Source organism: Armigeres subalbatus, chromosome 1 (assembly GCF_024139115.2).
Source record: "Armigeres subalbatus isolate Guangzhou_Male chromosome 1, GZ_Asu_2, whole genome shotgun sequence".
Classification (NCBI taxonomy): Eukaryota; Metazoa; Arthropoda; class Insecta; order Diptera; family Culicidae; genus Armigeres; species Armigeres subalbatus.
The window spans coordinates 73137903-73165231 of NC_085139.1; the positions used below are offsets into that span (position 1 = coordinate 73137903).

At 43.1% G+C, this 27329-nt stretch overlaps 1 protein-coding gene across 8 annotated transcripts in view; it reads left to right on the plus strand.

The window, feature by feature from the left end:
* LOC134227108 (cadherin-87A) overlaps positions 1-27329 on the plus strand; it is a 1007180-nt gene that overhangs the window by 575426 nt on the left and 404425 nt on the right. For all 8 annotated transcript variants that reach the window (XM_062708398.1, XM_062708391.1, XM_062708382.1 and 5 more), the window contains one exon: positions 21611-21759. In XM_062708398.1, coding sequence (XP_062564382.1) covers positions 21669-21759 — 91 coding nt within the window. In that variant the 5' untranslated portion in view covers positions 21611-21668. The remainder of the gene's footprint in view (positions 1-21610; positions 21760-27329) is intronic.

Consider the following 27329-nt stretch of genomic DNA (forward strand, 5'->3'; position numbering starts at 1 on the left):
CAGCCAGATTGTAGGATTCCTGGGATTTACGTTGACGCCTGAAGGTTGGATGATTGAGGAAGAGAAAGTTTCGGCTATCAAGCAATTCCGCACTCCGACGAGCTGTTCAGAAGTGAAGAGCTTTCTTGGCTTGATGACATTCGTGGACAAGTTTATAATACACAGAGCTTCTAAAACTGAACGGTTGCGAGCATTGGCATCTTCGGAAACATTTTACTGGACTGACAGCGAAGATCGAGAGTTCTCTAACCTTAAAGAAGAAGCCCTGAAGAGGATTAGGCGTCTAGGATATTTCAACCTGGCAGACCGCATCGAGCTGTTTGTAGACGCTTCCCCTACGGGTCTTGGTGCGGTGTTAGCGCAATATGACAAAGATGAACGTCCTCGAATCATCGCGTGTGCGTCCAAGGTTCTTTCTGCTACCGAGAAACGCTATCCTCAAACACAGAAGGAGGCTCTGGCTGTCGTGGGGCGTAGAGCGATTCAGTTACTACCTGCTATGCACATCATTTGTTATCCGAACGGATGCAGAAGCCAACCAGTATATATTTAACACGAATCACCGGTTGGGTAGAAGAGCGATAACACGCGCTGAAGGATGGGCCTTTGACTGCAGCCTTACGACTTTACCGTTGAACGTATTCCCGGCAACGAAAATGTAGCGGACGCTTTATCCAGGTTGGTACCTGAGACGCAAGAAACCAAACCGTTTGACGAGGATGAAGAGAAGCATTTCTTGTATTCGTTGGATTCGGGGTGTATGGAGCTTACATGGACCGAAATTGAAAGTAAGTCAGAAGATGATACAGTACTGATGTTAGTACGAGAGGCGCTTAAGGGAAAGAAATGGGTCGCTGAGATCAAAGCTTACGAAGGTCAGAAGAAAAAGTTACACTGTCTAGGGTTCTTGGTGTTCAAGGATGAGCGGGCAATCTTGCCTCAATCGCTCCGCCAAAAAGCCCTCGAGTCAGCTCACGGGGGACACGTAGGAGTAGTAGCCATGAAACGCATAATGCGTCAATTTTTTTGGTGGCCTAAAATGTCGGCTGAAATATCTAAATTTGTTAAAGGTTGTGAAACATGCACGCTTCTTTCAAAACGTAATCCTCCTGTTCCAATCACATCAAGGGATTTACCTGATGGACCATGGGAGATCCTACAAATTGATTTCTTGTCGGCTCCTCAATTTGGTTCAGGAGAATTTCTCGTTGTTATTGACACATATTCCAGATATCTTCACGTTGTCGAGATGAAGTCAATGGATGCGGAGAGCACAAATGTATCCTTGTGCAGAGTTTTTCAGACATGGGGGCTTCCCGTAATAATGCAAACAGACAATGGGCCACCCTTCCAAAGTGCAGCATTTGTCGAGTTCTGGAAGGATAAAGGGATTGACGTTAGGAAGTCCATACCATTAAGTCCACAATCCAACGGTTCCGTCGAGAGGCAGAATCAGGGGATCTTGAAAGCATTATCGGCTTCCAAATTGGACGGTCGAAATTGGCGCAATGCTCTGCAGGAATATGTCTACCGTCACAATACATTGGTTCCTCATTCACGACTTGCGGTTACACCATTTGAGCTGATGGTAGGCTGGAAGCATCGCGGCACATTCCCCAGTCTGTGGAGTAACTCCCTGAACGCAGAACTGGACCGAGAGGAAGTGGCGGATAGGGATGCAGATTCCAAACATTCGAGTAAGCTGTATGCAGATAAAATGAGAGGTGCAAAAGAGTCCGTCATAGAAATCGGTGATGTGGTTTTGCTAGCTAATCAGAAGCGATCGAAGACGGACCCAACGTTTTCATCCGAGCGCTACAGAGTGATAGCTAAAGAGGGAGCAAAGGTGGTAATTATGAGTAATACAGGAGTGCAATATGCCCGAAATGTACGGGAAGTGAAAATAGCTCCAGACTTCGGTATAGTTCGGCGATCTGCTAACGATGATCTTGATAACCCAGCGGATGATGACGGAATTTCAAATTTTGATGACAACGAGGAGACTTCGAAGGATGGCGGCTCTGTTTCAACTGACCCTACACTTCGCAATCGAAACTCTATAAAGCGACCATCAAGGTTTGATGAAAAGTTCGTGTACCGTGTGTTTCACTAGCTGGCACAGAACTGACTGATTTTTATGACTTTCTCAAGTGTAAAAATAACTTCTTCGAATACCATGGAAACCAGAACTTCTAGAAACCTAAAGAGAAAAAAACTCATGGTTTACCCTGTTTTTAGTTGATTTTGATTAGAATATATACATACATAATAAACTAAATAACATCCACCAAATAACGAAAACGCTTTTTTTAAACAGCACAGAGTTAGGAAGAAAAGTTTCAGTTATTCATTATATTTTGTTTCAGCCACAATGTTTTTATTACAAATTTTGTTTATCATAACTGTGAGTATGGAGAACAATGTATGTCCAACGCCAGTAGAACGGAAACAAATTGTTTTGTCATGACCAATCGGAGGGGACTGCTTCTACGAATCCGGTTGTCAAATTGGTCATGAGCTTGATTTCGGCGCTTTGGATGATTTGTGTCCCTGTTTTGTCGTCCATCCAATGAAAGTATGTTCTGCAAACACCAAACACTGAACAATACACATTCTGAGGAGCGCCAGCCTTGTCTCTGTTATTCTATACGGCGGATACACGGATATGTTTGGGACCGTCGTAAATGCTCCACTTTTTCCGAGGCTTTTTGATCTGCCTCCCGGAGCGTTTTCTTGGGAACGTATAAGTTTCTCGCATAATCTGAAATAACGAAAAGAATTATTATTACGTTATGGAACCAGAGAGTACAGGTGGGAAAAGATGTGGTAAATCAGCGGGTATATTAAAATGCTTGTTATAATTTCATACTTACTTTATGTTTACATGGTGATGAACGGCACAACACGATTCTGACTGCCGGTTTAAACAAATTACAGTCTCGTATTGTTGTGAACAACATAAAGACGAAATGTCAAAAATATGCCATTAACGAAATCATTTAGTGAAGATGTGAATGGACATTTTATAGCAACACTGGAAAATAAAGTAAGAGATTTAGGTAATGAGTTGAATCTACTCAATATGGAGTACGTACTTATATTGCATAGCGTGAAAGATAATTATATGAGTAATATGAGATGTTTAAATAGTATTTTAAATGCTTTGAATCTATGTTGAGAATGTTGAAGTATCTCTAGGCATTTTATAATGAATATATTTGGAACAAAGTAATATTGGGTACGATGAGAATTGTCTACGAGTTACCTTATATTTGACGTGTAGGGTGAGATGAATGAATGTTTCTGAAGGGGTGTTGTAAACAACGCAGAAGGAACAAGGAAAACGCAAAGAAACTTTAGAAACGCAGAATTTAAACCCGGAAATGAAAAAAATAGGAGATCATTTTGTAAACGATTTTTGCAAGCTAAAGTTGAGAAAATTACTGCTCCTTGAAAAGTTAGGTTTTGGACATCAGCTGAATTCCTGGAAGAGTAGAAGGCGAGAATACGACAATACGGTCGATTCTTGACATTGAATTTAAGGTGATGGATGTATGACCTGGCGTCCGTGGATGTAGTTTCTCCCATACATCGTAAAGTCGCAACTGTTGTACAACCACCCGAAAGGCAGGACTAGTGTTATTACCCGTAGTATCGACTTGTTGTATCGACAGTTGAAGTCACCAGCAAGGATCGTATTCTGGGTGTCATGTCGGAAGTAATATGCGAGTGTGTCATTCAACAGTCTTTCTCTTTCGCTGCGCAGTTGTGTTCCGCTGTGTGCGTAGATGCTAACAAGTGTGGTGTTATTGATTCGAACCGCTACTATTCGACCATCAAGGCTTTTCTCTACATGGGAGAATTTGATGCATTCTTTTAGTGCAATTGCAGTGCCTCTACGTGCTTGATCTATGTGCTGACGATGTTGTAGCCCTGGATACTGAGTTGTCCGTTTTCAACCTCCTGGATGAAGATAATATCCAAGTCCATGGTACGCGCAAAAGAGCGAAGTGCATTTATTTTAGTCTCGTTTGATATTGTGTTGATGTTTATAGTTGCATGGTTGTAGCTAGTGTTCTCCATTATTTATATTGAGTCAGTGCAACCGTGTTCGGGTAGATGCCGCATTTTTTTTTGCGTGAGGTCGCCCACGGGTACGCCTGCTGGATGTCGTTGAGTCGTCCGTATCGTAACCGTCGCCACGCTGAGAGTCTTCAGGTCGTGTTTGTTGGAGACGATGTTGCTGATGTTGATTTGTTGATTCAGGTACGAGTGTTGTGGAAGGCATCTTGCTTGATGATGGGAACGCCGGCGGGGGCATTAGAATAGCTCTCGGTTCTGTTCTTGATGTAGAAGTGGTTGTGTTGCTGTGAGTTTGCATCTCATTTGCCGGCGGAGCCGGGTCATTGTTGAGTTGTAATGCCGATGTGTTAGTTGCAGAAGATGATGTTGCTGATATCGATGGTAATGAAGCTGAGCCGCCACTTTTTGGGAGATTGGATGTGTGTTTTCTGGGAGGTGCTGGATTCTTCGCAACGTTTGCGTAAGACGGATCTGCTTGGTCAGCTGCCAGTTTCTGGATAAGCAGCTCTTTATTTTGAATGCAGGATATGCCATTGTGGGTGGACTCACTGCAGTGACGACACGTGGTAATCTGGCCATTGAAAGACAAGCATGTGGTTTCACCGTCAATAGTGACGAAAGATGGAATGTTTCGTTTAACTATCATTCTTGCCACGCGCACTCCGGAACAAGTATTTATCGTCCCATGATTGGTCACGAATCGACAGTGCATAGCCGAAGCTTGATAGGAAATCGATAATTACCTGGTCTTGTATGTCCTCGGATAGGTCGTACAATTTAACTCAATCTTTCATCCGGATGCGGATTGGATAGCGCTTATTGTCGATAACAAGTTCGTGTCTACCATCGTGATTGTCCACAATTCGTTGGGCAATTGAAATTCATTAGTTTTTACAAACACACAGTCAAGGTATTTGCTACACTGAATGCGTTGTATTTCTTTTCGCTTCAAGCCCAGCTGTTCACCGATGAAATTATGTAGCTCCTCGAAGGATGGTTTTTCGGGTACATTGGCGTACTCGATGCGAAAAGTATTCTCGCGACGGTTCATCACGATGCCAGAGCCGTTTTGAAACGAACACGCGGGCGCGAAATGGATAAACTTCTCGAAGAACTCGTGAAAAGAAACCGGCTTTGGAGTTTGTATATAAACGCGTCTTCCTCGCTCAGAAGTTGAGCGCTAACTGACATAAATCTGACAAATCAACTATACCTTCATTCTTTAAGGTCAGTTGACGCTCTAGATTGCCATTTCTTCTGATTATTTGGATCTGTTACAGTTTCAGACATCCCATTTCCTACGGATTATTTATAGCCTTCACAGACTCATGGAATGCGGAACGTTTTTCGGGACACCTGGCAAGGCGGGACAAGTAGGCGTAATCCAGGTCTGTCCCGCATAATCCGTGGCGTCTGGTTACTTATTTTTAGTTTTAATAACAAGGTATTCAGTCCGTTGGCCGATCGAAACATTTAGGTTAAGCGTAGATTTGATTACTGTCGATACCTTAAGTTCTTTCGAGTAATACAATCCTAACAAATCTGGTCAGAGAATGGAGATCTTCGATCGGAATGAATTCCTTCTATTCAGCCAACCGCATATAGATGTATTCTTGCCGTAATCAAGTTTGGTATGTTTTTGTTTTAACCTGAAAGTGAAATTAAGAATCCAAAAGCCTTCTATTGATTGCATCTTATGAACCGATGATACTTAAGAAGTATTCCTGTCTGTATGCAACTGAAAATATGTTTTCAACATCTGGGTGTCGTTATGTAGTTCAGCAGTTTCAAATGAGACCAGGATTGTTGGAATCAGGGACAAATTCTTCCGAATTTTTCAATCATATGCTTCAAATTTTTCTTTTCCAATTTTACGATCCTTAAGAAACTTTCCCAAACTTACTTTAGAAGTACTTTCGAATTTCATTTCACTTACTCGTATTCTTTTTCGAAAACTTAATGTAAATTACCCAAAAGTACTTGCCAAGAATTTCCTAATTGGCACAATAATAATGGTGTGCTGGTAATGAAAAGCTATCTCATTGTTCGCTCCCCATTTCCGGTTGCATTCACTCAAACGCTCTAACAGCAAACTAGCACTCCCCCGCAACAACCTGTAGGTTTCCATTTCATAATAACAAGCCCTACTACTATGTATGGGCATCAACATCATTCCCATCAAGCGAATAACTGCTACTGCTGTTGCTTCAAATGTTTCAACTGCAACTCCCTTGTTCTTCCTTCTTGCTACCGAGCTCCATATAGTTTAAACAAAGCCAATTTGTGGAGCGACTCGTTGATCCCGTGGGCTCCCTCATCCTTCCCCTCGCAATCTGGTTTCAAGTGAAATGTTTACGTGTCTCAAAGTCGAATGAGTATACTTTCGATGTGGGTGTGCGCGTGTGTGTGTTTGTGTCTGGCAAGTGTGCACGGAAGAAATCACAACAAGACGGGCAGAAATCTCATATTAGAATGTTCCTACAGCACCGCCCGTGCCTCGGGAGGCCTCGTCTCGTCAGATTGTAGCAAACCTAATACATAGTGCAGTGAGTTTTTCCTGCATGTAGGAGTGAATGGTCTACAATGCGCAGTAACGTACGATTCGAAAGCCATTTCATGGGTTCTTAGGAATTCAATTCTTGGTTTCACCAGAAATGGCTTTCGGAAATTGAATGCCAACCATGGTTTCACTCCAATCATTAATATGTCAAAATCCTTCCCAGAAATCTATCTGGGATATAAGTTTTCCGGGATAAATTCATCAGAATTTCACACAGAAGCTCATCGTATTCCCACTCGAGAAGTTACGCGATCTGAACGTACAAGTTCCACAGAAATCATATCACAGATTTCATGATGTCCGTCACAGAGGTTTGAAAGAATCTATTTCTGGAATTAACTAGAATCCACTACACGGGTTAATCAGAATCCCATTCATGAACTCAACTTATGTTTCAACAGAAATCAATCAAGAAAACTCTACCGTTGTACATTTTCTTGAATTGAATTCTCACGCCAGTTTTCCCACTCATCTACTTATAAGAGTTTTTTATCGTCATTGTCGGAAGTTTATTTTAGGATTCCCACTTAATTGTTCATTAAATTAGTTCATTGCTCCACTGTATCTCTTCAAAACATCAAAATTTCGTCAAACCAAAACCTAATCATTGGTGAAAATTTATTGGAACGACATGTTTATTAAATTTCTACATTATCAAAACTTTATTAACGAATTTATTAAATTTGTACTCAAGAGTTGAAAAGAATCAGACGTCATTAAAAAATCTGAAATGTGCGTATCGATCTATTCCTCCGCACATTTGAGCATATATAATGTCGGCTTTAGACTCGTATACATGGTGGAAAATTGGGCATGAGTATCATAGAGTTTGGCAGTGATTGTGCAGAACCTCTTCCTTCTTCGTTTTCTCCGTTCGGCCGATACGGCCGGGAATTCCAGGCAGAGCCGGTTCAAAAGGCGAAAAAACTTTTCCAATATTTATACTAATTTTATTGGCAGGAAACACGTGCTCGACCGCAGCACTATGTAGATATCCCTGCAGGGTGAAGGGTGAAGGGTGGAGGAATTAGAAAGGATCACTCGGAAGGAAACTCGGTCAAATGTGGTTCGATTGTGCATGCTCGGAATGGGGTTATGAGTCGAACTTTGGGTGTGAAGCTTTCATTCGTGCCTTGTTATGTGGTCCGGGAGAGTGTTGTTTAACGAGTTTATCCGTTTATTGGACAGAAATTGATTCGAAAATTTTAAAACACCACTTTAGAGACTGTTCAGATTTCAAATCCATGTCACAGTCTCCATTCAGGAAAAAGCACTTATGGCTGAAAGCAAAGGTATGTCTATAGGATTCCATTACATTTTACTGAAATGCTTGTCAGTCGAAAAAAAGCATCCGATCGAAAAAATATAATCAGAAGTAGATTATTGAAATTTGTAAGTTCCCTAAATTCCCTTCCTGTACTACTGTATTATTGTATTTCCTAACCTCGACCAAACCGCGAGTCTTTAGGTTCTCCAAAACTAACATTATTGTATAACATTAATCTATGAAAAACTCTATTTAAAAAAACATGATTTCGCCTCCGTAAAAAAATAAACAATCGATTAAAAAAATAGTAGTAGATTATAAAGTAAAGATGCTGACGTTGGAACAATTCATTACCTAGTATTCGTCTATTCGGCGAAAGATGTATCAGATTAGAATCAGGATGAGAAATTTATATTCAATTTGCTAAAAATATCAAAGTTTGTAAACGTCAATCTCTCGTCAGAATTTGGACATCGGCGACTTCATCTCGGTGAGATTGCAGAACAGAAGGAGTTTCCGAAGGCACTCGTCGCGATACCCATCGGAGTTTTTTTTTTACCTTTTTTGATGTTGATACACATATAACGATTAATTTCTCCACAATATTCTTTACTCCTCTGGGAAATAGGGTTAGTGCTTCTGAACTCCATCTAATAGCTCTGATATTCATTCCACGAAAAACAAAGCAATTAAAAGAATTTGATTTGTTTCTAATTTTTGTGATTTTTTTCAACCACTGAACACAACCACTTGTACCATTTCTAATTTGAACGATGTACAAACGAACAGTGTTCATATTAAAAACGGTCATATTACCGGGTGTCCACGGTAGTTGGAAAAGTTTCTCAAATTATGAGAAGTAAAGATAAGAAATTAAAGGTGAGTAGTGGAATATGCATAGTGTGAAATGAAGAATGATCAATTTCTCATTTCAAATCTCTTTAGAAATAGAAAGCGAGATGTCGGAAATGGCAAATGAAGTGTAAGCAGTAAAATGTGAAGTGAGAAGTAAAAGTTAAGTAAAGAAAAGTAAGTAGTAAGAAGACGTCAGTAGTGAGGACTGAGAGGTGGTATAATAAATGAAAATCGAGAGCGAGAAGTTAGAAGGGAGAAATAAGAGAAATAAGAAGATAAGAAGTTGGAAACGGTAAATTAAAAATAAGAGGTAAATAGCGACAAGTGAGTTGTGAATAATGAGACATATAACAAAAATATGAAGTGAGAAATGAGGTGAGTATTCGGAATTGAAAACAGTGGAATAAGAAGTCAGAAAAAGAATTCATATGTAAAAAATTAATCTTTCATTCCTTTGTCCTTCTCCTTCTTCACTATTTTTTCTTCCATTCTTTTTTTTTCCTTATTACATCTTCATTTTTCCTTCTTCCTTGTTCATTATGTTTTTCTTCTTTCTTCAGGTTTTTTTAAATCATTTTTTCATTTCCTCCTTCTTATTTTTCTCTTATTTTCTTTTTCTTCGTTCTTCCTGTTTTTTCGTCCTTCTTTTTTTCCATTTAAATCATTTTCCACCAGTAACTTTTCAAGTCTAGCTGTTACCGACGCAACAATCACAACAGAAATCAGATCCCAAACGAACGACGCTGCCGCGTGCCGATGTACCCAAAACAATGAAAATGATTCATTCGATTTAGTCTAAAGACGACTGTCCGTTGATTAAGACCGAAAAATTCCCTGACATCCAGTAAGGAAAAACTGACTTCCACTCTTCTGCAGCATAGACTTTCTGAGCAAAGTATACTAGCGGGAAGATTAGGACGGAAAGTATTTCCACACGGTAGTTCAGTCTCGAGTAGATGAAACTCTCTTCTTGGTTCCATCGCATAGGCTTTCAGTGCAAGGCAACTAGCAAGGATCGAGAATCCCGAGTGAAATCTATTAGAGTTGGTCCGCTTCGACACAAGTCTTTTGCTAATATCCCGTTGCGCGTGGAGAAAAGTCTCGTTCAGCCTGGACCTTCGCACAGGGAGGCAATTCGCGCGCGTAGCACTAGCTTTTCGCCTATTTCTTCTCACTTCCCAATTATCATCTCTCATCACTCGCCTCTTATGCTTCTTCTTATGTCTTACTTTTTATTCCTAGCCTTTTACATCTAATGTATCACATCTCACTCCTCTTAACTGACTTCTTACTATTTATGTATTTATAACCTTCTTATTACTTACTACTTACTTGGAATTTCTCATTTCTCACTATAACCCGGACTCAGGTCGAAGGTCCTACCCCAGGAAGTACTCCATAGGATATTTTCCGGCAGTGGAATTATTTTCCTCGGCCATAATTTACGACCGCACTGCATCTCGCGTTATTGGACCCGGTGCTATACCGTATTCCGGCATTTCGACTGTCCATCGGACGTCAATGCAGGTGTTCACAAGAGGATCGGATAATTCGTCGGAAAGCTCATCCAATCATTATTTTGCTTCAATCGTAGCCGGATCAGCCCTGACCAGGTCCGACATAGCATCTTCGATCCCCTTCAACAACAGATAATCAGATGACAATATAACGCGAGTGTTTAAGGTCTGAGGGAAGTGTTTTCGTTAAAAAAAAGCACGTGGTAGACCTCTTTGAGAGAGAAAATCACACGTGAAATACAAAAGACAAAAAAGACAATAAGACAAATAAAACAAATAAGGCGAATAAATTAAATAATTATTTCCTGATACAATCAAACCTCCATGAGTCGATATTTAAGGGATCTTCGACTCATGGAAATATCGAGATGTGGAATGAAAAATCCTTGGGAAGTTGTTTGAAGGGACCTTCACAGTAACCCAGAAAATATGGCATAAACGAGTCATAGAACATCGACTCATAAAGGTTAAACTGTAATCCTCCAGCTATACGTCCAGGAATACTTCCGGATATTCGTCCAGGTATTCGTCCAGATATTCTTCCAGGAATGCCTTCGAATATTCATTCAGGAATTTATCCGGATATTGCTCCAGGAATTGCAACGAATATTCCTCCGAATATTCCTTCGGATATTCTTCCAGGATTTCGTCCGAATACTCGTCCTAGAATTACTTCTGATATGCTTCCAGGAAATCGTTCGAATATTCCTCCAGGAGTCCCTTTGGATATTTCTCCTGGTATTCTAACGTTTGTCCCTCCAGGAGTTCTACCGGATATTCCTCCAGGGGTTCCTTCGAATATTCTCCAGGAATTCGTCGAATATTCTCCAAATATTTTTCCGGGTATTTCTTCCGGAATTCGTCCAGATATTGATCCAAGAATTCATGCGAATATTTCTCCAGGAGCTCCTCTTGATATTTCCCCAGAAATTGCTTTGGATATTCCTACAGGAATTGGTCAGGATATTCCCTCGGATATTCGTCCAGGAATTCTTCTGGAAGAGTTCGTAGATTAATATCCAGTGGAATTCATGGTGGAATACCAAAAACATTTATGGAGGAACATCCAGAGGAATTTCTGGAGGAATGTCCGGAGCAATATCCAAAGGAATTCCTGGAAGATCATTAGGAGGAATTCCTGGAGTTAAATCCGGATGAATTCCAGGAGGAATATCTGGACGAATTCCTGGTGAAATATACGGAGGAACTACTGGAGGAATATTCGGTAGATTACTTGGAGTAAATAGCCGGATTCTTGTTACGCTGGGATATGGATACTCTGAGGTAGTGCGTAACAGTGTAAATCCGGTCATATCGCCAGGCTCGGTACAACACTAAAGCTAACAATATGTAACGTTGTGTGAATTTTTCGGAATAATTTATTGGATTTGCTTAAAGCTTTAGACGTTTTTATCTTTTTAAGCAAAATCATTTGTAAATGGTCGCGGTTCTACCAAAACGCACCAAGCGGCTTTTTGACTGGCTTGTGATATTTTGTTCGTACAAGGAAAACGGGAATCATTTCATATCAATTCATTCATTTATTTGTTGTAGGATATTCTCAGTTATGGGGTTGAGGGATATCCAATGCGATTCATTATGTGGATTCATGATCAACTAAATCTGCCAAACGATAACTTGAATAGAAAAATGAGTAATTTTTTTGGCGCTTGGTGCGATTTGGTCGAACCCCGACCAAATATATTATGAAATTCGATTATTATTTTTAATTAATTAATAGCTTTGACGTTTTTATCCTTTTAACGTACGTCGCAAATTATCGTACGTTGAACCGAACCCAAACCGAGAATTAGTAGCTTTCTTTTAGTCCTCGCCCGGTGAATCGGAAAGGTACGTGAAGCCGGGTCGTAAGGGAAAGTGGGCTACTAGTTCAAGGGAACGGTTATTCCGGACGCTCTCGACGATTTCAAATCGGAATTCTTCCGTCCAGCCGCCACTCCCTCCGCATCTTTAGCTCGGCCATTTTGACACAAGCTCACGCCGCCATCGTGTGTAGCATCGAACGCCCACTGGCAAGCCGCCGGTACCACGACGCCATCGCGACAACTGCGTCTTCGGCACACCGCCGGAAGAATCTTCGTCCGGAAGAACCGTCGTTTTCGGCACCCCGCCGGAAAAGCCTACGTTTTCGGCACCCGCCGGAAAGTCTGCAGCGTTTGGCACTCCTCCGGTCTTCCGTCTTCGGCACCCGCCAGAACCCGTCATCGCTACCAAAAATCCTGCGCAGTTACGTGGAAACTTATACAGTCATGGCCATGAAATTGTTTCCCCCTAGCTAGTACAGAAATTCCGTCCAACCCGAATGAAGTGGTAGACTAATAAAATTGTTGAACTTGAAGCTCTGAGAGTCAATTGATTTTGTTTCGGCAGTTCCGTGGGAATCTGCAGTTCTCTTTTACGTTTCCGTTATTCCGTTGGTAGATTGCACCTCATACTTCTATTCCTCTATTGGTATTGCGTGATGGTCGGAAGAGTATAGAACAACTATAATTTGCTTTTAGATGACCCACCTTTTCGGTGAAGTCAATGAAGTAAATTATAAAAGAGTAACTCAATCTCAGGCTGGTTTCGAAGCCGACGACATGAATCTCCAAGTTCTAGAGCGCTGATTAGTTAGAAAAGAAGCGGATACGAATTTGGTGAATCTGCTGAACCCTCTGACTGATTAGATCTCTGTTTAAAGGTGAGATTCCGAAATGCCAACGCAATGAAATCAGATTTTCGTACAAAAAGAATTCGGAACTCATAAGAAAATGCAAAAATATGCTTAAGCTTCAGTACCGATGCATGGTCAATTTTCTATTATCCTATTTATTGTTGAAGCAGATACTGATTGATGGGCCTTTGAGAGTTGGTATAAGACATTTCTCGAAGGATATAAACAGTGGTACCGTAATCTAAAGAGTACCGTAATCTAAATATCCGAAGGAATATTTCTGGATGAATATGCGGATTAATTCCTGGAGGAATAGCCGGAGGAATTCTGGTAGAAATATCCGGAGGAATTCCTGGAGGAATATCCTAAGGAATTTTTGGAGAAATATCCGGACAAATTCCTGGAGGAATATTCGGATGAATTTCTTGAAGAATATCCGAAGGAATTCCTGAAGGTAAAATTTCTTGAGGAATATCTGGACGAACTCCTAAATGAATATCCGGACGAATTCCAGCAGGGGTATCCGGAAAAAATTGTGGAGGAATATCCGGAGAAATACCTGGATGAATACCAAGGTGAATTCCTGGAGGAATATTCGGACGAATTGCTGGGAAAATATCGGAAAGAATTCATGGATGAATATCCTGTCGAATTCCTGGAGGAATATTCGGATCTTATTTGTCTTATTTAGTTATATGACAAGCCTCCCGGAAATCAAAACTAATTGAATCATTTGTTTGAGAAACTGCATATATCCATTTCACACAATTTCGAGAAAACAAAACAAAACTATGTTTGAGTATATTGGCACCGAATCTTTCGATTTATTTGATACAGATCAATAGTTTTTAGCAAAACTCAACACATTGGGGCACTTTCAGTGCGAATACTGTAAGCCAGCGATTCTCAACCTGGGGTACATGTACCCCTGGGGGTACCTTTGCTAGCCCCAGGGGGTACCTCGGACAAAAATGCGTAATGGCGGACTTAGTACATTCCAATCAAAATATTGATAATGTTCTGATAATTATGCATTTTGTTATTTCAAAACATTGTCTTGTACATAATATGCATAGCGAAGACGATTGAATCCTGACCTCCACAACCAAGGGCTACGGTTACAAAAGCTTGAACGAATGAACAAATTAAAAAAAAAACTCTTCTATGTAGTCTACTTCGAAATCGAAACAAAATGTTGAAGAATATATTAGGATTATGCTTCTTAATCAAAATCTAGAATTCAAGAATTCGGAAGCCTTCGTTTAAGGGGCATGAAGGTTTTTTTTTTGTTGCAAGAGGATTGGCAGCATCTTTCTACGCTTCTCTGGAGCGTTCTTCCAAGCTACTTGAAGGCCGCCTTTCAAGAGGCTTGGACGACTCCTTTCAAGATGCCTGGAGGACTCCTTTCAAGCAGTCTGGAAGCATCATTTTAAGGGGCGGGTGGCCTCCTTTCAAGAGGCTCGGAAGGTTCCTTTCAAAAGGCTCGAAGGCCTTTCTAGAAGCCTCCTTTCAATAGGCTCGGAAGCTTCCATTTAAGAAGCCCGACAGCCTCCTTTCAAGAGACCCAGTTGCCTCGTTTTAAGGGGTCCGGATGCTTCCTTTCAAGAAACCCGAAAGCCTCCTTTCAAAAGGCCTGGAAGCCTCGTTTTAAGGGGCCCGGACGCCTCCTATCAAAAGGCTTGGAAGCCTCCTTCCAAAGTCTCCTTTCAAGATGGTCGGAAGAAGCCTCCTTTCAAGATGCTCAGAAGGTTCCTTCAAGAGGATTGGAATCTTCCCTTTAAGAGGCTCGGAAGCCTTCTCCAAGTGGTCCGGAAGCCTCCTTTCAAGAAGCATGGAGGTCTACTTTCATGAGACCCGGAAGCCTTCTTTCAAGAGGCCCGGAACCCTCGTTTTAAGTGACCTGGCTGCTTTTCTTCAAGAGGCTTGGTCGGCTGGAGGTTGGTTTCAGAGGTCGAAAGTCTTCTTGCAAAAAGTTAAAAAGGTTCTTTTCGAGAGGCTCGGGAGGTTCCTTTTAAGAGGCTCGGAAACTTCTTTTCAAGGGCTCGGAAACCTTCTTTTAAATGGATCGGAAGTCTCATTTCAAGAGGTTCGGAAGCCTCCCTTCAAAAGGTGCAGAAGCCTACTTTCAAGGGGTTCGGGGTTCAGAAGCCTCCAATAGTTCTGTAGGAAGCTTGATGGTTAAACTTAATGTGAATTGAAAAGTTGCACGGAATAATAAAAATGTCAGCCTACTTTATGGAGAGCTGTTAGGGATATATGATGTTAGTTAACTATCGGATATATGCCGTTAGTTTTCAGGTCCATTTTCAGTTACGCTTATTTTTATTCACACCAAAAAATTTGGGGTACCTCAATTGATGCAAAAGTTCGAAGGGGTACCTCCCATGAAAAAGGTTGAGAATCGCTGCTGTAAGCAGTTTTCCATAATTGCTTTTCAAATTGCGTACACATATGTAAACCGTTTGTTTGAGAAACTGCATATGTAACATTTTTGGCCAAAATGAGGTTTTTATATATTCTGAATCCTCGTCCAAAAATACATATTCTGGCAAAAAATCCGAAAAAAAAAATTTGTTCAGGAATGTATGAAAAAAATTTCGTTTGTTTGAGAAACTACATATGTCCACGTATTTTGAAGAGCAATTGTGGAGTACTGCTTACATTATTTGCACTGAAAATGCCCCAGGGTGCCGAGTTTTGCCAAAAACTATTGATCTGTATCGAAGAAATCGAAAAATTCGGTGCAAATTTGTTAAAAAACAGTTTTTTGTTGTTTTCTCGAAATATTGTAAAATGGACTTATGCAGTTTCTCAAACAAATGATTCATGTAGTTTCTCAAACAAACGTTATTTTTTTCATACTATCCCGAACAAACAAAATTTTTTTTGGTCGATTTTTTTTGCCAGTATATGTATTTTGGGGTGGAGACTCAGAATATATAAAAATCTCATTTTGGCCTAAAATGTTACATATGCATTTTCTCAAATAAACTGTTCAAATGCCACTCGCGGAAGCCACGCACAACTATCTTTTTTTCTTTGAACTTTGTGTTTTTGCCTTTCGCGTATACTAAGTATACGTAAAGGCTATAGGATCACTCCGAAACCGAACTTTTGATAGAAGGCTCGGAGACCCATAGTGTTATATACCAATCGACTCAGCTCGATGAATTGAGGTGATGTCTGTATGTGTGTGTGTGTACAAAAAAATGTGAGACACACTTTTTCGTATTTAGCCTTATCCGATTTGCTTGCAACAAATTGCATTCAACGCGGAATCTTTCCTAATTTTTCGCTATTGAAAATTGGCACAATCGGCCATTGCGTTCCGAAGTTATAAAAAAAACATTACTTTTTTCCCATTTTTTCAAAGGATTTTTTTTAAATTGTTTCAAATTTTTTTCAAAAACTGCTGCAATGCATTCAATTGAACGTAAATAAATGTGAATTGATGGAAATAACGGAATGCAATAAGTGCAATTTTGACCTCTCTTATGTGTTTTTCTTGCTACATTTTATAATACACGAGAAAGGCACCATCACCGCTAGGTGGATTATTCTGGTTTTTTTAATTCTAGATTAAGTACAACACAGACGCACAACTATCATTTTTCATTGTTCCACGCATGGTGCTACGCAGCAAAGCTAGAATGATAAAAATGAAAATTAAGTATGGCTTCCATTTTGAATAGGGTGCTTTTGAAAACACAAGTGCATTAAGTATTGAATTCCGGTAGGCTTGCCCTTAACCAGCTGCTTCATAAAGAATATAGATCGACAGAATGCAACGAAGTGTATGAAAAGATCCCAACATATTTCTGGAATTTGTCTGTTTTAAGCGTAAATAATGCCTTACACAACGTCAATGAACTTACATGACTTATGTTTTAATAAATATGCAGAAAAATACAAAAAGTTCGTTCAACATTTCAAAAGTGCTTTTTCGGGGTGTACCCCGTTAGGCATAAGAACGTTAGTCATAAGAACGTTATGGTTAACGTCCATTATGCCCTACGTTTTTATGCCTAACGTACTCACTCATGTTTAACGTCGCGGACCCCTTTCCGAGTGTTCAAATCTCGACCTCATAAATAGACGCAAAATAGATGTTTGGGTTCTTTACTTACTTACTTATGGATCCTGTACACCTCCGGTGGTGCAAAGGGCCGACTTGAAAGATCTCCATCCTGAGCGATGCCCGGCTATCGCTTTAACCTGTTGCCAGGTTAGATTTCGGTCGACTTCTTTTATTTCTTTATTGAGGCTTCGCCGCCATGAGCCTCTGAGTCTGCCTCTGCTGCGATGTCCCGCTGGGTTCCAGTCTAAGGGTTGTTTACAGATTTCGTTTCCGCCCCTACGTAGAGTATGGCCGACCCAGCCCCACTTCCGATCCCGAACTTCTGTTGCTATCGGCCTCTAGTGACAACGACGATGGAGCTCGTTATTTGAGATCCAGTTGTGAGGCCACCAGGCCCGAATTGTATACCGCAGGCATCTGTTAATGAACACCTGCAGCCGTTGAGTGTTCTCCATTGATACACACCATGTTTCGCTAGCGTATAATAGCACAGATTTCACGTTAGAGTTGAAAATTCGTATTTTGGTGCGTTCACTTATCTGCCTGTTTTTCCAGATATTTCTTAAACTCGCAAAGGCAGCCCTTGCTTTCTTGATCCGTGCGCCTATGTCGATCTTGGTACCGCCGTCAGACGCCATTTGGCTATCAAGATATTGGAAGCTTTCAACATTCTCCACTGGTTGCCCGGCTACTGTGAAACAGGAAGGAGTCACCGTGTTTACATCCAACGATTTGGTTTTGTTGACGTTGATAACTAAACCTGCCGATGTTTGGGTTCAGGTTTGGAAAATTAGTGCAATGTCGGGTTCGGGTCGGGTATGGGTTAGTGAGATGTAAAATATCGGGTCCGGGAAGGGTATGGGCTTGAGAAATAAAGTACCGAATAGTTTTCAACCGTTTCAGATAATTTTGAGGCATGTTTGTGGTTTGGGCTTACATCCTTTCCAATGTAAAACGAAATATAAAATATCTAGCTTGAAATTTCTGTGAAAAAATAATTCAAATAATGAAATTAATTCGGATTCGGGGGGTACGGGTTTACAAATCTCGCTTAACTTTTCAAAAGGACCTAAGTAACATTTTTTCATGAATTAATTTGATTGCCGGAATCAAAAGCGGAATCAGAAGTCTGTTGATTGCACTATTCAAATTAAATTATGAAAAAATGTTACTTAGGTCCTTTTGAAAAGTTAAGCGAGAAATGTAAAAAAATTGTCGGGTTCGGGTTTGATTAATGTGACCATACGTCCCGCGTTACGCGGGACAGTCCCAAATTTTCACTATTTGTCCCGCGCTGAAAAGCGTCCCGCGAAACGTCCCGCATTCAACTAGATAGATAATTTTCTGAATAATGTTTATTTTACCCAAGCCTTATACCCTGGGAATCTTGTAAGCAAATTTTGCTTCCATGTATTTCCTGCTGCGTAATTGCTTGGATTTCGACACGGAACGTCCAAAATTTCACTCCATTTATTTGCCATGCGGACCAAAATCTTGTAAAAAATCTAACCCAGTTAGAAAAGACTGTGTTGATATTGGCTACCGATAGCAGTGTTGCAAATCGAGCATGAGTCAAACACCACCCGACTCATGGCACAGAGAATCGTTCATGATTTGACTCGCGGTTTGCATCATTGCTTGATTTCTACGTGTTATTCTCCGTTGAATTAATCAAATATACTTTCTTTGCTTAAAACAATGGAAAATAAATCCATTGGTAACATAAAATACGAAGTAAAATACGCTTTCATTGGGTTTTACTGCTTTTGAAATCATTTTCGGCAAATAAGCGGAACGATGCGATTCTGCATGCAAAACTCAAGCAGGATGCTCTCCCTGCAGAATCGCAAGCGATCTGAAATGGGACGGAATTTTTGATTTTCTGAGCAGATATCACCTGTTTGGAAATAAATTGGAAACCGTGGACCATATTCCTGAAGGTTTAGGCTTCTACTATACTTTTGGAAAAAAATGATCTAATTAATTCATAATCACAGTATCTACTATTGATAGGTGGTTTGGAAAAAGTTATTTAGGTTATTTTTGAGGTGCGATATCATTGTTTCTATCGCTACAAACAAAAGTATTTTCTAACAAAATTCTATACACAAGACGATCAACAGCTGAAAGTCATTAAACTGCAACACTTTTCAACTGCAGTTTGATAGTTTTGCAGATATTGGACAGGGAACCGCTAAGCTTAAAAATTATACTCCAAAAAAAAAACTCCATGGCAACTACATTGAGCTTCACATTCAACGTTTGAAGGAAGTTTTGACTTCTAGAAAGAGTTGCCGTTTATCGAACAGTTAGCAAACCAAGCTTTGGTAACAAATAAAAAATTGAGCAACAACATATATACATTTTTTACAACATACAACATTTTGTCCGAGAAGATCTGTCAAAACAAACCTGGTCGTACACTCCTCTATTGGCTATCGTTCCATGGACGGCAGTTTGTTATACGGCTCTATAAGACTTCAAAGCTGCTCCGCATCATGTCTGTTTTGCAATTATTCTAAAGAAGCTTGAGAAGTTAGAAATGTCTTCTGCGAATGTTTGCTGGTTAAGATCTCATCTATCTAGAAGGGCTTCGGGGAGCATTGAATGCTCACAATCGGACGGTTTCGTCGTTCCATCAGGTGTTGCACAAAATAGCAATTTTGCATATTTAAGTATACATAACATCTAATGGAAGGAATTCTTTAAGCTCCATAAGTCCAAATGTCCCATCATATATCGGCTATATCTTAAAATTCGAACCAAAAATCCTTTATCTACTTTTAGATGTGGTTAATAATAATGAAGTGATTGAATTGAAGATCTGGGTTTAATTCTTAAATTGATTTTTGAAACACTTCAGTAGAAAAGACCGATTTCCTACTTCAGTCAGTGTCACCATCTACTTTTTTTCGCTCCGTCTAAGGATCATTTCTAGATTTATTTTGAAATTTGAGCGTGATTTGCTACCCGAAAAAGAAATTCACCGAGGCGAAAATGATGAGCTTCTAGATGTTGCATTACATCCCCCGCTCTGCCATAGCTGCTGCGGTGCGGCATACCGCCGTAAGGAAGACAACTAGAACTGACTGAAGATTTATGAGTGCTGGCGAAACGTCAGACCGAGTGAAAGTTTTTGCTTGATTTTGGGCGACCAGCGCGAGATGAGTTGGGTTGGAAAAATGACATCTAATCCGCCTAGTCGCTAGATGGATTTATGAGCTTCGGGGACGGTATTTATGACTGTGTTTTTTTGTGTTGGTAGGATAGAAAACAAATTCGATGCCTTTGTTACACACATCGTTTTAAAATTGAGAACTATCGTTCTATACTAGATATCATTAAAAATTTCGTGCGAATTACTGATTTTATGTCGATTATATATGATAACATAGTTTTTTTTGATGGTGTGATGTGATGTTATTTTTTATGGAAATTTTATGCTGCTGTCAATACTTTTTGACTGCAGTTTTATCGATTTTTAGTGATTGAAAAATTAGAGCACTCACAAAAAATCAAAAAGCTTGAAGGAAATTGGTCGACATAATAGGAAGCGATTCAAAATTTCATAACTTGGGCCTCTCATATCGAGTTTGATAGGACGATAACATCATAAAAACAAAGTGATCAGTTGATCACAGCTGTGTCATGAATATGCTAATGGCTCTCAAAGCTTACCATAGGACGACAATCATACTTCAATAGCATTTTACAATCCTATAAACTTCAATAAAACTGTAATTGCTTTCTCTCTCATTTCTTTCATGTGAAAGTTGTAATGCCTTTTAGGTGAGAAAATTTCCTTGTGCTACCGATTTCCATTTTCACTCCATTCTGCCTGAAACCATCTTCCATGGTCACGTCCTAACTGCGCTACAAATCTCTCCAAGCCCGCAAACACCATTTTAATACTCTCCCTAGCGTCTCGTTGCTTCACCTTAATTACTGACCTTTTATCAGTAATTATCACCACTCGTGGCACGGCAGATCCTCCCGATTCGTGACTATTAGATACCAGAAGGTTTGGTTACTGACGACGACAACGACCACGACGACGACGGACGGCGGTAAACCAGACCAGCAATCATGTTTCTTCTCTCTGTCCACCTACTACCGGGCAGGAAAAAAGAGGGGAAACACGCCTTTCGATCCAATTTCTGCAGAAGCCCTTCATTTCCCCCACCACACGCGGTAGGTCAATTCGAACCAAGCCGCATCGCATGGAACCGACAAGACAAACAGACTTGTCCCGGAGATCCTGAGTCATAATAACTTTTAAGCTTTGTCTATTTATTCTTTCGATTCCCGGTGCCGGAGGAAGGATGTGAGGTACGCTGCGAGTGGCATCTAATTGCTTCTTGCTCACCTCACCGCACCCCATCCCGCCCCGCCGCACACGACAAGCGAGCGAGCGCGCAGACACATTCCGCAGCTGGAATCGTCCTTCATGCCCCGTACCGTTGAACCCTTTCGGTTCAGTTCAAAGGCAAAGAGTGTGAATGAATGTGTTTGCTTCGGAAAAGTTCAACAGCGTGGCAATAATTTCGTTCCCTTTCCGGTTTTCTTTTTGCAGATCGGTGCCGAGTGAGGCTCTGAGGACGACCGGGCGACGTAGCAGCCGCCGTTCAGCAATGATAGCCTCCGCCCAACATCGGCAGCAGCAGCAGCAGCGATGGACAGTTTTAATACCGCTCCTAACGATTGGGTTCCTGATTCGGACATGTAAGTACCAACCACTACGGCTGCAATCAGTTTCTTTGGGTACTGGGACGAGGGAGCGGGTGTATGGTCTGTACGTTTCTTTAGTTTCTGGAGATTTGAAATTTTGTACGGGTGAGGGTTGGGGCGAGGGCGTAAAAGGAAACAGTAGATAGGGGACTGGTTTACTGCACAGAGCCATTTTTCGAACTGTCCATGATACAGGATATTTTATTAGGGATCCGTCCCGGGACGCTTTCTCACCCGAGATCTTACGGGGAGCTAAATTTAATTTCGTGCATGTTTGTGCTCGAACATGCTTTCGGAGAAAATGGTTTCGAACGGTGGTGTATTTGGGGACTGTCGAAGGAATTTCCGAGTGACATAAACTCTCCATGGATGGAAGTTAGCTCAACTTTATTTATTTCTACTTTTGTCCAAACTTTGGAACAAAATGGCAAACACACTAATCTAAGAGATGAAAATTAGAGCTAATTGTGAAAGTAATATTTTTTGTCTTGGTAATCTGTATTAGGTAAAATATGATACATACAACCGGGTAGATTTATCAACTGCATTAAGTAGAACAAAAAAGCACGATGACTGCGCGATCGTTCTGCGTCCAATATTGCGATTCTTTTCTAAAATTAGCATACTGGCTCACTGGTTACGCGCCGGGTCCCATGCGCCGAACAGCTGCGAGCTTTCCGTGAGCTTTTCCACATTCGCTTCTAAGGTATGCAGTATATTGTCGTCCCTTTACGAAAATATGTCATTTAATGGATTCATTCGAGTTTTAGTAGTTTTCTGAATTTCTTCGGCCTGCATTGTGTTTGGCATAATGTTTGGATCTTAGTAGTGCAATTGCGATTAATTTTTGATGTAATGTTCTACACTTGGATTGTGTAAGTACCACAATTTGATAAAATACCTTGCACACAACTAAGCCAGACAGAGGTGAATGAGCAAAATGCTATAATATCTAGAGAATCCCAATATAAAACGCAAGCAAACGCGCACTGAAGGTTTTGCTTTATAATTAATTTACTCTCCCGCGCAAAGCCGAACCAGGGAGTTTTTCCAAGCCATCGAGTCTCCTTTCAAGAGGCTCGGAAGCCTCCTTTCAAGAGGCTCGGAAGCCTCCTTTCAAGAGGCTCGGAAGCCTCCTTTCAAGAGGCTCGGAAGCCTCCTTTCAAGAGGCTCGGAAGCCTCCTTTCAAAAGGCTCGGAAGCCTCCTTTCAAGAGGCTCGGAGGCCTCCTTTGAAGAGGCGTGGAAGCCTCCTTTCAAGAGGCTCGGAAGCCTCCTTTCAAGAGGCTCGAAGCCTCCTTTCTCAAGAGGTCTGGAAGCCTCCTTTCAAGAGGCTCCAGCCTCCTTTCAAGAGGCTCAGGAAGCCTCCTTTCAAGAGGCCTCAAGCCTCCTTTGAAGAGGCCCGGAAGCCTCCTTTCAAGAGGCTCTGATGCCTCCTTCACAGAGGTTTGCAAGCCTCCTTTCAAGAGGCTCGGAAGCCTCCTTTCAAGAGGCTCGGAAGCCTCCTTTCAAGAGGCTCGGAAGCCTCCTTTCAAGAGGCTCGGAAGCCTCCTTTCAAGAGGCTCGGCAGCCTCCTTTCAAGAGGCCCGGAAGCCTCCTTCAAGAGGCCCGGACGCCTCCTTTCCAGAGGCCCGGACGCCTCCTTTCAAGAGGCTCGGAAGCCTCCTTTCAAGAGGCTCGGAAGCCTCCTTTCAAGAGGCTCGGAAGCCTCCTTTCAAGAGGCTCGGAAGCCTCTTTCCAAGAGGCTCAGAAGCCTCCTTTCAAGAGGCTCGGAAGCCTCCTTTCAAGAGGCCTGAAGCCTCCTTTCAAGAGGCTCTGAAGCCTCCTTCAAGAGGCTCTGGAAGCCTCCTTTCAAGAGGCTTGAACGCCTCCTTTCAAGAGGCTCGGAGGCCTCCTTTCACGAGGCTCGGAAGCCTCCTTTCAAGAGGCTCAAGCCTCCTTTCAAGAGGCTCAAGAGCCTCCTTTCAAGAGGCCCAGCCTCCTTCAAGAGGCCAGCCTCCTTTCAAGAGGCCCCAGCCTCCTTCAAGAGGCTCAGAAGCCTCCTTTCAAGGCTCAGGAAGCCTCCTTTCAAGAGGCTCAGAAGCCTCCTTTCAAGAGGCTGGAAGCCTCCTTTCAAGAGGCCTCGAAGCCTCCTTTCAAGAGGCCTGAAGCCTCCTTTCAAGAGGCTCCAAGCCTCCTCTCAAGAGGTCCGGAAGCCTCCTTTCAAGAGGCTCGGAAGCCTCCTTTCAAGAGGCTCGGAAGCCTCCTTTCAAGAGCTCAGGCCTCTTTTCAAGAGCTCAAGCCTCCTTTCAAGAGGCCTCGAAGCCTCCTTTCAAGAGGCCTGGAAGCCTCCTTTCAAGAGGCTCCAAGCCTCCTTTCAAGAGGCCCGGAAGCCTCCTTTCAAGAGGCTCGGAAGCCTCCTTTCAAGAGGCTCGGAAGCCTCCTTTCAAGAGGCCTCAGAGCCTCCTTCAAGAGGCCTGGAAGCCTCCTTTCAAGAGGCTCAAGCCTCCTTCAAGAGGCCCAGCCTCCTTTCAAGAGGCTCAGGCTCAAGCCTCCTTTCAAGAGGCCTGGAAGCCTCCTTTCAAGAGGCTCAGCCCTCCTTTCAAGAGGCTCGAAGCCTCCTTTCAAGAGGCTCAAGCCTCCTTTCAAGAGCTCAGGCCTCCCTTTCAAGAGCTCAAGCCTCCTTCAAGAGAAGCCTCCTTTCAAGAGGCCTGGAAGCCTCCTTTCAAGAGGCTCAAGCCTCCTTCAAGAGGCCTGGAAGCCTCCTTCAAGAGGCCTGGAAGCCTCCTTTCAAGAGGCCCAGGCCTCCCTTCAAGAGGCTCAGAAGCCTCCTTTTCAAGAGCTCAGAAGCCTCCTTTCAAAAGGCTCAGAAGCCTCCTTTCAGAGGCTCCAGAAGCCTCCTTTCAAGAGAGCTCAGAAGCCTCCTTTCAAGAGCTCAGGAAGCCTCCTTTCAAGAGCTCAAGCCTCCTTTCAAGAAACTCAGCCTCTTTGGCTCAGAAGCCTCCTTTCAAGAGGCTCAGAAGCCTCCTTTCAAGGCTCAGAAGCCTCCTTTCCAAGAGGCTCAGAAGCCTCCTTTCAAGAGGCTCAGGAAGCCTCCTTCAAGAGGCTCAGAAGCCTCCTTCAAGAGGCTCTGGAAGCCTCCTTTCAAGAGGCTCAGAAGCCTCCTTTCAAGAGGCCTGGAAGCCTCCTTTCAAGAGGCTCAGCCTCCTTTCAAGAGGCTCAGAAGCCTCCTTTCAAGAGGCTGGGAAGCCTCCTTTCAAGAGGCTGGAAGCCTCCTTTCAAGAGGCCTAGCCTCCTTTCAAGAGGCTGGGGAGCCTCCTTTCAAGAGGCTGGGACGGCTCCTTTCAAGAGGCTCGGAAGCCTCCTTTCAAGAGCTGGAAGCCTCCTTTCAAGAGGCTCAGCCTCCTTTCAAGAGGCTCAGGAAGCCTCCTTTCAAGAGGCTCAGGCCTCCTTTCAAGAGGCTCGGAAGCCTCCTTCAAGAGGCCCGGAAGCCTCCTTTCAAGAGGCTGGAAGCCTCCTTCAAGAGGCCTGGAAGCCTCCTTTCAAGAGGCTGGGAAGCCTCCTTCAAGAGGCTGGGAAGCCTCCTTTCAAGAGGCCAGCCTCCTTCAAGAGGCTCAAGCCTCCTTTCAGAGGCTCAGAAGCCTCCTTTCAAGAGGCTCGGAAGCCTCCTTTCAAGAGGCCTGGAAGCCTCCTTTCAAGAGGCCTGGAAGCCTCCTTTCAAGAGGCTCAAGCCTCCTTTCAAGAGGCTCAGGCCTCCTTTCAAGAGGCCTGGAAGCCTCCTTCAAGAGGCCCGGAAGCCTCCTTTCAAGAACTCAGGAAGCCTCTTTCAAGAGAGCTCAGAGCCTCCTTTCAAGAGGCTCAGAAGCCTCCTTTCAAGAGAGCTCAAGCCTCCTTCAAGAGGCCTCGGAAGCCTCCTTTCAAGAGGCCTCGGAAGCCTCCTTCAAGAGGCTCAGGCCTCCTTTCAAGAGGCTCAGGCCTCCTTTCAAGAGGCCTGGAAGCCTCCTTTCAAGAGGCTCAGGCCTCCTTTCAAGAGGCTCCAGGCCTCCTTTCAAGAGGCTCGGAAGCCTCCTTTCAAGAGGCTCAGGCCTCCTTTCAAGAGGCCTGGAAGCCTCCTTTCAAGAGGCTCGGAAGCCCCTTTCAAGAGGCCCGGAAGCCTCCTTTCAAGAGGCTCAGAAGCCTCGTTTCAAGAGGCTCAAGCCTCCTTTCAAGAGGCTCAGGAAGCCTCCTTTCAAGAGGCTCAAGCCTCCTTTCAAGAGGCCTGGAAGCCTCCTTCAAGAGGCTCAAGCCTCCTTTCAAGAGGCCTGGAAAGCCTCCTTTCAAGAGGCTGGGAAGCCTCCTTTCAAGAGGCTGGGAAGCCTCCTTTCAAGAGGCTCAGAAGCCTCCTTTCAAGAGAGCTCAGAAGCCTCCTTTCAGAAAGGCTCAGGGAAGCCTCCTTTCAAAGAGGCTCAGGGGAAGCCTCCTTTCAAGGCCCTGGAAGCCTCCTTTCCAAAAGAGGCCTTCCAGGAAGCCTCCTTTCAAGGCTCCAAGCCTCCTTTCAAGAGGCTCAGAAGCCTCCTTCAAGAGGCTCCAAGCCTCCTTTCAAGAGGCTCAGAAGCCTCCTTTCAAGAGGCTCAGGAAGCCTCCTTTCAAGAGGCTCAGGCCTCCTTCAAGAGGCTCAGAGCCTCCTTTCAAGAGGCTCAGAAGCCTCCTTTCAAGAGGCCCCAGCCTCCTTTCAAGAGGCCTGGAAGCCTCCTTTCAAGAGGCTCAGAAGCCTCCTTTCAAGAGGCCTGGAAGCCTCCTTCAAGAGGCTCTCAAGCCTCCTTTCAAGAGCTCAAGCCTCCTTTCAAAGAAGCTCAGAAGCCTCCTTTCAAGAGCTCAAGCCTCCTTTCAAGGCTCAGCCTCCTTTCAAGAGGCCTGGAAGCCTCCTTCAAGAGGCCTGGAAGCCTCCTTTCAAGAGGCCAGGAAGCCTCCTTTCAAGAGGCTCAGCCTCCTTTCAAGAGGCCTTCAGAGGCCTCCTCCTTCAAGAGGCCCGGAAGCCTCCTTTCAAGGCCTGGAAGCCTCCTTTCAAGAGGCCTGGAAGCCTCCTTTCAAGAGGCTCAGAAGCCTCCTTTCAAGAGGCCTGGAAGCCTCCTTTCAAGAGGCCCAGGAAGCCTCCTTCAAGAGGCTCTGGAAGCCTCCTTCAAGAGGCCTGGAGGCCTCCTTTCAAGAGGCCTGAGGCCTCCCTTCAAGAGGCTCAGAGGCCTCCTTTCAAGAGGCCTCAAGCCTCCTTTCAAGAGGCTCAGCTCCTTCAAGAGGCTCAAAGCCTCCTTTCAAGAGGCCTGGAAGCCTCCTTTCAAGAGGGCTCAAAGCCTCCTTCAAGAGGCCTGGAAGCCTCCTTTCAAGAGGCCTGGAAGCCTCCTTTCAAGAGGCCCGGAAGCCTCCTTTCAAGAGGCTCAGAAGCCTCCTTTCAAGAGGCTCAAGCCTCCTTTCAAGAGGCTCAGCCTCCTTCAAGAGGCCTGGAAGCCTCCTTTCAAGAGGCTCAGAAGCCTCCTTTCAAGAGGCCTGGAAGCCTCCTTTCAAGAGGCTCAGAAGCCTCCTCTCAAGAGGCTCAGAAGCCTCCTTTCAAGAG